Source organism: Triticum dicoccoides, chromosome 4A (genome assembly GCF_002162155.2).
Source record: "Triticum dicoccoides isolate Atlit2015 ecotype Zavitan chromosome 4A, WEW_v2.0, whole genome shotgun sequence".
Lineage (NCBI taxonomy): Eukaryota > Viridiplantae > Streptophyta > Magnoliopsida > Poales > Poaceae > Triticum > Triticum dicoccoides.
Genome location: NC_041386.1, coordinates 748,507,202 through 748,518,330, shown reverse-complemented (window position 1 = coordinate 748,518,330; position 11,129 = coordinate 748,507,202). Strand labels below are relative to the sequence as shown.

At 45.3% G+C, this 11,129-nt stretch overlaps 1 protein-coding gene across 1 annotated transcript in view; it reads right to left on the bottom strand.

Moving 5' to 3' along the window:
• The window catches only part of LOC119284448 (cysteine-rich receptor-like protein kinase 10), a 7,040-nt gene extending 5,676 nt beyond the window's left edge, over nt 1-1,364 (bottom strand). The window contains exon 1 of the mRNA XM_037563566.1: nt 539-1,364. Within this exon, the coding sequence (XP_037419463.1) occupies nt 539-1,364 (826 nt within the window). The remainder of the gene's footprint in view (nt 1-538) is intronic.
• Nucleotides 1,365-11,129: the final 9,765 nt, after the last annotated feature.

The window sequence follows — 11,129 nt, the reverse complement described above, 5'->3', positions numbered from 1 at the left end:
AAATAACCATTATATTCAACAAATATCATCCACTCATACAATAGGGTTGGCTCTTAGACCATTGAATTTTTTTCACATTCTCTCTTTCTCTCCCCTCTCATTTACTGATTTACCTAGGAGCACATGTAGTGGTTGGCTCTTGCATTACAGCCCACTCCCTCCCTTTTTGCTTGCGTCTCTCCTTCACATAGAAAAAAAAAGGCATGTAGACGACGGACTTATAGCCCACTATTATACTTGCTCTCACAAGTCTCCATGCTGTTCATTACTTAACCACCTAACTATTATCATGTAGGTGTAGCATTACTAGGTACAAATTCTAAAAACTGAAAAAATAACAGGAAACATTTTACAACCAAATTCAAATCTTGCTAAAAGAACAATGCATAATCCTTGGAATTTAATTGAATTTTGTTGAGTTCAGTCCTTCCTTTTTAAAGTCTTTCTAATGTTTTTTACCTGCAAAAATAATCTTTCTATTTTCTAAATGGTTTTTTCAAGACTTTAAAACTCTTGTTGGGGCTGGTAACCGACTGACCTCTGGAAGCAGCCGTGGGTGCTGGCGCCGGCGCGGCCGCGCTGGTCGGCAACATGACCACGGGGTCGGTGCCAAGGTAGAACGGGAATAATTCGGACCTCAAGGTGCACCACGGACCAGCCTGCCTCGCGCCCCACATGTTCCGCACGAACGTGGACTGCCACTTGCCCATGAGACGTTGCAGGCAGTTTCGGCACTGCGGCCGCGACAGGTCCGACGCGCACTGCGCCGCCGAGTAGATATAGTTGAAGTCCGGGTCGGTCCCTACCCATTGTCCCGTGGCAAACAGCCTGGAGGACTTTTGCACCGCATACTGCACCGTGGCGTTAAGAAGGCCGGTGAGGGCCAGATCGTAGCCCACGACATCGATGCTGGTGATATTTAGAGCGCTCATGGAAGCTACCACGCCGGAGTTGTCGGTGATGTCGAGGAAGTTGTAGTTGGCTAGGCGGACGTAACAGTTATTGTAGCAGAGGGCCACGTCCCTGCTGCGGTTGCAGGTTGTGGCCGCGTCCCGACCAGCTGAGGTGACGCATCCGTAGCACTCGTCGGCGCTGACGTCGCCGCGGCAGAGAACCAGGGCCCAGGCAGTGTCCGGCGCGGCGCCGAGGGAGCCTTTGGCGAATAGGGACCGCGACGAGGAGGCGATCTGGCGGAGGGTGCCGAGGAGGAGGTCTAGCAGGTTGGTCTCGTATGCGCCGCCTGATGAGTAGTTGCCTTCGCCACACAGAGACAACGGCGGTGCTGCGCCTGCGGCGAGCGGAATTAGCGCGAGGAGCAGGAGAGCGTGAATAATAATCATGGAGGAAGAGTAGGCGCCGGGCATGGCAGTGACAGTGGCAGGTGTGAAGACTGAAGAGAGGAGGACGAAGCAAGACTGAAGAGAGTAATTCACCGCGTGAAGACTCGAGAGATGAAGACTTGCAAGTTGCACGCAACGTCATGTTGGGACCTACTCCTCGTCGTCTCCTTGTTACATGGATGAAATGAGACAGCCATGTTATTCAATCTTGCAACGTCACATGGGTCCTCAACTGCTAGATTGGTTGTTAAAGGTGATCTTTCAAGAAACCATCCCAAATATTCCCTCCGTTCCATAATACTCCCTCCGTTCCTAACTTTGTACAAAGTTGGGTCATCTATTTTGGAACGGAGGGAGTACATGCTTTCCATTTGTCAAAATATAGATGTATCTAGACATGTTTTAGTATATAGGTACATCCATTTTTGAACAAATGAAAGTCAAGTGTTTTGGAACGGAGGGAGTAGTTGTTTACTTGTAGACTAGACTGTTCAAAGCTGGGTTAACTATCAGTATAATTAACAGATTCTTTAACAAGATTAACAACTTAACGTGCTGAGATGTTGACATAAAATGAAAAAAAAACATATATACGGTAGTTGCTCACATTACTTAGTAATGAGGTGGCAAGTATCATCTTAATTTCACGGCAACGTGGGTCCTAACATTTTAGACGGGCTTCAAAATAAGAATTCCGAAAACACGAGTCGCTTGTCGTCCCGGTATTTTCGGTTCATGCCCCACCATTCCGTGTATTACTCTAGCTACCAAGCTTGCGTTAGCTGTTCCATGGTCCACATGCAGTATATATTGAGCTAAACTGGACCAGTCTGTTGATAAACTCTATCTATCCATTCATGTACACCAGTCAGCATGCATTGTCGTGAAGGGGGGCGAGACTGTTATTAATACACGAGCTATGTTCCCAGAAAATACGAGAGCAATCGAGGTGATTATAACTATCCAAAGACGTGTATACAATTGCAAGCAGCCGTAGGTCTCTTCCTAGAAAGTGCACCTTACAACCTTGGATTATTTCCTCACAAAATCTTGTCTTGTCAAATAATAGTCAATAATGTCAGAGATTTGCAACAGGAAAATTGTTAGAGATGGCCATTTATATTACAATACCATGCCACACGGGGCCAAAAGTCTCAAGTAGGCTTCTCATAAGCTTGCCAAATTTATTACATATCCTAATACTTGAGTTCCAACTAGCAATACTACCTAGATGGCTATAAGATAGTTCCTGAGTTACATAGCTTTATACCATATAAGGTACTTATTCATCCCAACCCCCATATGTAGCTTTAGACTATATTCATCCCAACCCCCATATGTGGGGTCAATATCTGGTGCTACAGGAGCACCTCACATTAGGTGCTCCCAATTTTCAATATGCACATTTTAATATTTCAAAATTTCCAAAAAAATTGGTGGATGTTAGCATCACATAAATGTACAATCCCTAAAAATTTCGAATCAAATTTGGAAATAAATATTGAGAAACAAAAAAAGACAAATCCAGATTATACATATCACATGATGGATCCCCATTTAAGTACCATGTGTACTCCTCCGTCCTTGAAAGAGTGTACTTCCAACTTTATAAAAAGTTCACTAGAAAGTGATTGAATGGGCCAAATCACCTCATCAGTGCTTTTCGTAAAAAGTTTACTGAAACACGATGGTTTGTGCAAAAGAAAAAGTGAAGAGGTGGTTTTCTGCAAAAATAACCGCAAACGTGTTGGTTTTCTTCAATTAACTCTATATATTTTATATATAGTATCCAATCAACTTCAGTTTGATATTATGGTGGATGAAGATCCTATTGCATCAGTAATCTATTTTCATATACATTTTTGTGATTGTGAATTATGATTACATGCTTTCTTGCAAGAAATAAGAAGGAAAGAAAGCGGAAGATGAAATGTCAGCAATCAGATGACATCACTTATGTATATCTAACCTGACGTACCTAGCAGTGTGGTAGGTGGTGTGCCGGCCCCCAATATAAGTAGCAACTAGGGTAAATATTTTAATATGCCGAATAAAATATGTTATAACAACAGCCAGACGGCATGACTGATCTACATCCAATTTAATGTAGCAAGTAGGGTAATAATATCATATCTATGTGATGAGCTCCTACAATATTAGTATTCATTCTCTTGGCTCTTGGGGAAGATACATTGACTGCGTCTGTGGCAGGCGGGAGATTAATGTTTATGTACCCGCAAAACAAAAAGAGAGTAATGTTTATGTATGGGGTATCTGTCAATCGCCATCAGTGGTTTTTCCTTAGAAATTTCGGTGTCTTCCAGGGATCACGTTTGTACAAATTGTTGGTTTGGTGGAGTGGACGTTGAAATCAAGCGACTGGACCACTACTCCATTATGCTGTTGTTATTTGGACCTTAAGATCAATGGGCCTAGCCCGTCGTATGTCATCGTGAGACTACCCATAGTGATGAGTAACTCAGACCAGTAACATGCATATGTTACTACCTCTATAGTGGAGAGTACCATATGTATGGTGTCATGCAACTCTTCATTTATTAGACTATAAACTCATCTTGTCTTGGTATGTGTGATGTTACTCATAGTATGGGTTTCTAGGTATGTACTATATGTCTCTCTTTCATCATTAATTATTCTTCACATCATATATTTTATCTAGATAATTGTGATGTTATCACCTATATTACTTCCACTATGGGTAGTCTGAGCCATTTACCCTACCGATAATGATTCCCTCGTCAAGTAGTGACCAGTAGTCTAGTAGCTTAGAGTGGACGTTGAAATCAACCGGGAAGACCAACATATTTCTCTTCTACTATCTCTGTTGTAAACTAATATAAAATGTTTTAGAGGACGTGAATTTTTGGACATGGTGGCATGCGATGCCGGAATCCTAGACATCCGCATGCACATCGCGATTGCTAATCAATATATGGCTTTTTTGCAATACGATGGCAGTTAATCAATGATACATGAGAATATACAGCCACTGTGTGGGCCTTGAAGCATTAAATTCGTACTAGTAAGCTTGCACGTGCAATGCACGTCTCACTTGCCATGAAATAATTATCAAAATAGTTGTCTAATATTTACGTGGGGTTTAGTTGGTATCGAGGAGCAAGTTGTACCTAGAGCGACCATATGAGAAATTTCTCTTTAAAATTTGGGTAAAGTACACGGTTAGTACCTAAGTACATAAAGTTGTCACAAAGTTCAGTTTCATACATTAAGTTAGAACACTAACAATTCAGTACACGATGTTGCCTAAGTGATCCAATAGCAGTCCGAATTAGTTGAGCGAGCGCACAATGAAATTTGGAAGATTTTGCAGGGGGTTAGTTGAAAAAACTCACATTGTGACTTTACACTTTAGTCCTCACAAAAATCATGAGCTTGATGTCCCCACGCAGCTCTTGGATGCCTCCAACTCACTCTCGGGGACACCCACCATTGCCGCTTTCCTCTTAGGGACGTAGTTGCGGTTCTCCTCTCTGTGCCAGGGTTCCGGGTGAACGCTCTTGTACGTCTTGCACATGGCAGCGGCGACGCTTTGCACAGTTCACTCTTAGAACGTTGTCGTGGAGCTTAGGTTTTCTAGGACGTGTAGTGGTGTAGTTTCAAGTCTAGCTATGTTGTTGTTTTTCAATGTAGTTACGTGTGTTTATGTCATCCATTTATCCTGAGATCTGCTTTGTAAGAGGGTCTCCCCACTGCTTTGTATCATTCGGTCGTGTACTTTGATTTGTGCTTTATCTGCAATGTGGAGCGAAACCCTGTTTCGAGAGGTCATGAATGTTGTACTGGTGTTTCTTACCTACCTATTTGTATACATGCAGCTATCCTTCATTGTTTGCTTGTAGGTTGCTCACCACATACACCATGTGGTAGCTCTCCTGCATTGTTGGAAACAAAAATTCTACATAACCTATTTTATAAAATTTAAAACTTTCATTTTTCTCTATGGCACCTAAAAACATAATAATTTATTTTTTAGGATCTTTTATAACCAAATTCAAATCTTTCTAAATTCTTTTCTGGAATATGATCGAATTTGTTGGGTTCAATTCTTTCTTTTCTAGAGTCTGTAATGGGTTTGTTCAAGGCTTGTATTTGTAAATGGTATTGTACTATTGGAGTTGGTAGCCAACTGATCTCCCTTAGAGCATCTACAATCATAGCACTCAAATCAACACCAAACGCTGGGGCGGGCTGCCCGGTCACTGAGCGGAAGAAAAGATAGCACCCAACTAGGCTCCCCTCATATTAGGTATTTGTAGTTGTAGATGCTCTTAGGAGCCATCGGTGCTAGTCTTGAGAAGGAATTATGTGTCCAACCCAATGGAAAAAACAGCATTCTATGACAAAATAGTGTGGCCCTTAAAAATATGTTATTAGCGTGCTATAGTGCGCTATAATGTACTATTAGGGAGACATTGTACACTATTTATTTAACGAGACATTGCAATATAGCGCGCTATATTTTTCACTGGTCCAACATGCCTAAGGCAAGAGGTAGAAATTCTAACAAACTAACTTATGAAATGAAGGACCTCCATTTGCTTGTGGTACCTAAACATAAATAATAACTGGATTTTTTTTTACAAAGAAATTCAAATCTTGCTAAAAGAACATGCATAAAGCTTGGGGAAAAAAAGCCTATAGGGTTTGCTCAAGGCTAAAGTGGTACTGTACTCTCGGGGTTGGTAGCCAACTGACCTCTCGTTCTCGTACCAGCTGTTCGTGCCGCGGGCGAGAAGGTTCCGGGGTTGATGAACATGGAGTCTCTGTCATTGTAGAAGGGGAATAACTCGGACCTCAAGGTGCACCGCGGACCAGCCAGCCTCGCGCCCCACATGTTCCGCACGAACGTGGTCCGCCACATGCCCATGAGGCCTTGTAGGCAGTTTCGGCACTGTGGCCGCGACAGGTCCGGCGCGCACTGCGCCGCCGAGTATATCCCGGGGAACCCCGGGTCGGTACCTGCCCATTTCTCCGTGGCGAACAGCCTGGAGGAGTTGTGGTCAGCTGAGCAGGCCAGTGAGGGCCCGGTCGTAGCCCACAACGTCGCTGCTGGTGATATTTTGAGCGCTCATGGACGATACCACGCCGGAGTTGCCTTTGGGGTCGAAGAAGTTGTGGTCGGCTAGGCGGACGTAGCAGTCGTCGTAGCAGAGGGCCAGGTCCCTGCTGCGGTTGCAGGCTGTGGCCGCGTCCTCACCAGCGGAGGTTACGCATGCGTAGCACATCTTGGCGCTGACGTCGCCTCGGCAGAGAATCAGGGCCCATGCAGTGTCCGGCGCGGCACCGAGGGATCCTTTGGCGAATAGGGTCGGCGATGTTGGCGCCGCCTCCTCGCAGCGCCGCTTCTTCCTCTACCTTGAGCTGCCTCTCACAATTCAAGGTTTCTCCCTTTGTCTCTCTCAAGAACACATTAGAACACACACGCACGCACACATGTACCAAGGGAGAAACCAGCCGCTAGCTTTGCCAAGAGGCTCTCTCCTTGGTGAAAACAAACACTACATTGTTTCTGCCCCAGCCCTCACGGCCTCAATCCTTTTCATTACCCTGTTGCCATATTTATATACAAAGGACCAGACTCATGCCATGCACACAGGCCACTAAGTCCGGCCACTAACCAACTAATCCCTAACTACATGTCTACATGCACGCCCACGTCCAGTACATGCGCAACGTCCTCTCAACAGCTACACGATCTGGACATGCAGCTAACAAACTTGACCACATCTAATACTAGACCTCTTCTCAAGGCCACAACAGACTTACTGATCGACTCGGCTGGACTCTTGCTGGCCGCTGGCTCTTATCCTTGTGCAGCTGCTTCACACGGCACTCGGCATCTCGCACCTCCGCCGCCTCGCACGACAATAGCATCTCACCATGCACGTTCTTGGGCCGACGGCTCGCTGTCTACGTACGTATCACACGTACATCTTGCCGGTGTACAGCCGACGATATGACTACACTAGCTACATGCAAAACAAAAAAACACATGCAGATACATATGCCAAGATTAGTTCTAACAATCACCTCCCTAATCTTGTCATGCCAACTCGCCAAATCCTCATGCGGATCACCCGCAACACCTTGCCATGGACGACGTGCCGTCGCAGCGCCGAAGTCGACACGGCCATCATCACGACGACCACGCCATCGCAGTGCTGGTCACCACGCCATCTTGCCGCACCGTCATGCTGCAATTTTTGTTGGCTTCTCACCAACTCTTCACCATGACGATGGCATCACACCACCGCCGTCGGCTTCGCACCGACCCAAGCGACAACATCGCGCCGTCGTCCATCTTCTTAGCGGCATCACACCGCGTCTCCTTGCAACGGCATCGCACCGTCGTCATGGCAGCGTCGCACTGCCGTCTCCTCCTAGCGGCATCACACCGCAACCACCTGTTCGCGCGGCATCACACCGGCGAAGACCTCCTTGTCGTGGACGACGCCGTCGCAGCGCCGGACACCACCGTGCACCATCTTGTCGTGGTCGACGCCGTCGCAGCGCCCATCACCACATCCTCCTGCCGCACGCAGCAGCCACCTCTTGACGTGGACGGCGCCTTCGCAACGCCGATCACCACGCCATCATCACCTCGCGGCATCGCACCGAAACCGGCCATCAGCGGTACCGCACCGCTGCCAGCCATCACCTCGCACCGACGTCCTCCACCTCACATGGAGTCCACCGCGTCACCGCCGTCGCAGCCGTTGCCTCCGCCCAGCACCACGGCGGCCACCATAGCCGCCGGCACCGTCGTCGCCGCCACGGATCAACAAGGCTCTGATGCCAATTGTTGGCGCCGCCTCCTCGCAGCGCCGCTTCTTCCTCTACCTTGAGCTGCCTCTCACAATTCAAGGTTTCTCCCTTTGTCTCTCTCAAGAACACATGAGAACACACACGCACGCACACATGCACCAAGGGAGAAACCAGCCGCTAGCTTTGCCAAGAGGCTCTCTCCTTGGTGAAAACAAACACTACATTGTTTCTGCCCCAGCCCTCACGGCCTCAATCCTTTTCATTACCCTGTTGCCATATTTATATACAAAGGACCAGACTCATGCCATGCACACAGGCCACTAAGTCCCGCCACTAACCAACTAATCCCTAACTACATGTCTACATGCACGCCCACGTCCAGTACATGCGCAACGTCCTCTCAACAGCTACACGATCTGGACATGCAGCTAACAAACTTGACCACATCTAATACTAGACCTCTTCTCAAGGCCACAACAGACTTACTGATCGACTCGGCTGGACTCTTGCTGGCCGCTGGCTCGCTGTCTACGTACGTATCACACGTACATCTTGCCGGTGTACAGCCGACGATATGACTACACTAGCTACATGCAAAACAAAAAAACACATGCAGATACATATGCCAAGATTAGTTCTAACAGGCGACGAGGAGGCGTTATGGCGGAGGGTGCCGAGGAGGAGGTCTAGCAGGTTGGTCTCGTATGTGCCGCCTGCCGAGTAGTTGCCTCTGCCTCTGCCACAGAGAGACAACGGCTGTGCTGCTCCTGCGGCGAGCGGAATCAGCGCGAGGAGCAGGAGAGCGTGAATAATCATCATCATTGAGGGAGAGCGTGAATGTTGGTGTGAGGACTAAAGAGAGGAGGAGGAAGCAAGTTGGCTCCGCGTGAAGACTCACGAGAGGAAGACTTGCAAGTTGCATGCAACGTCACGTTGGAACCACTCCTTTCAAATATTATTACTCCTTGTTGTTGCTGTTGTTGTCGTCGTCTCCTTGTTACATGGATGAAGTGAGCGGCCACATTATTCAAACTTGCAACGTCACTGTGGGCCGTTCAATTGCTAGGTTGGCTGTTAAATCTGATCTTTCAACAAACCATCCTCAATAATTGTTTACTTGTACACCAGGCTATTCAAAGCTGGGTTAAATATCAGTATAATTAACAGATTCTTTAACAAGATCAACAACTTAACGTGCTGAGATGTTGACATAAAACGAAAGAATACATATAAACGTTTGTTGCCCACATTACTTAATGAGGTGCCAAGTATGATCTTAATTTCACGGCAATGTGGGTCCTAACATTTTAGACGGGCTTCAAAATAATAATTCTGAGAACACGAGTGGCTTGTTTTCGGTTCATGCCCCGCCACTCTGTGTATCGCTCCACCATTCCAATTCTGTGTATCAAGGCAGAGATAGCTACTCGTGTTAGCTGTTCCATGGTCCACATGCGATATACTCCCTCCGTTCCTAAATACTTGTCTTTTTAGAGATTCCAAATGGACTACTACATACGGATGTATATAGACATATTTTAGAGTGTAGATTCGTTCATTTTGCTTCGTATGTAGTCACTTGTTGAAATCTCTAGAAAGACAACTATTTAGGAACGGAGGGAGTATATTGAATTAAGCTGGACGGGTCCGTTGATAACCTCTATCTACTTCTCTTGTCCATTCGTGTACACCGGTCAGCATGCATTGTCGTCAAGGAGGCGAGAGACGGATTAATACACAAGGTCTCTTTCCCAGAAGACACGACGGCAACTGAGATGATTATAGCTGTGCAAAGACATGTATACAATTGCAAGCAGTCGTAGGTCTCTTCCCAGAAATTGCCTTAAAAAAATTATAGTATGCGTAGTTTGTTGCTCTAACGGCCCGTGTCATTATTAATTTAGATTATGACACTAGTCCTTGTATTTCCCCACAAAATATAGTCTTGTCAAATAATAATCCATGTCAGAGATTTGCAACAGGGAAATGATTAGAGATGGTCATTTATATTGCAATATCATGCCACACAGGGCTAATAGTCTCAAGTAGGCTTCTCACAAGCTTGCCAAATTTATTACATATCCTAATACATGAGTTCCAACTTCCAACTAGCAATACTACCTAAGATGGTGATAAGATAGTTCCTGAGTTACATAGCTTTAGACCATAAAAGATACTTATTCATCCCAACCCCCATATATAGTTTTATACCATAAGATACCTACTCATCACAACCCCTATATGTGGCATCAGGATCATACATATATCACTCGATGGATCCCCATTTTAGTTCCCCGTGTAGTAACCATCACCATTATTGTTCCCTTCACTTGGTCCAATAGGAATCTCATACAAGCTTTGCTCTAATTAAGTTCTCAGATTTTCTGATGTTCAAGTTTTAAGATTTAGTAAATTATTTGCCCTCAAGGGTCTGTGTTGAACAAGTTCACCCCTGTGCAAGATCTTGCTGTGCTGCTGCTTTGAGTTAACATAAATATCTTGGAACATTGTATTTTACTTGCTTAAGGCATTATCCATGCTTCCAAGAACTGAGATAGATGATACAACTATGATTTGTGTGTTCCTTTGTATAACTAGGGTCTACAGGATTCTGTGTGTGCTAAATAATGGCTGAAGAGGAAATCGCATTCGCTTGGTGAAGATCTTTTTCTTCTGCTCTAGTCTTGATCTCTTGCTGCTGCTCCTACCTTTCAGTCTCCTGTTTTGAAATGCGTTATGTGATGTGAGTCAATTATACTAAGAGTGTGGACTTATTATTATAGGTATGGTATTTTTCTTCTTTTTTCGAGGGAATTTACTTGTATTACTCGCTTAGCAATGCTACAACCATGATTACAAAGTTTGATAGCCTCATCAGTGAAGGAAATATGCCCTAGAGGCAATAATAAAGATATTATTTATTTCCTTATTTCATGATAAATGTTTATTATTCATGCTAGAATTGTATTAACCGGAAACATA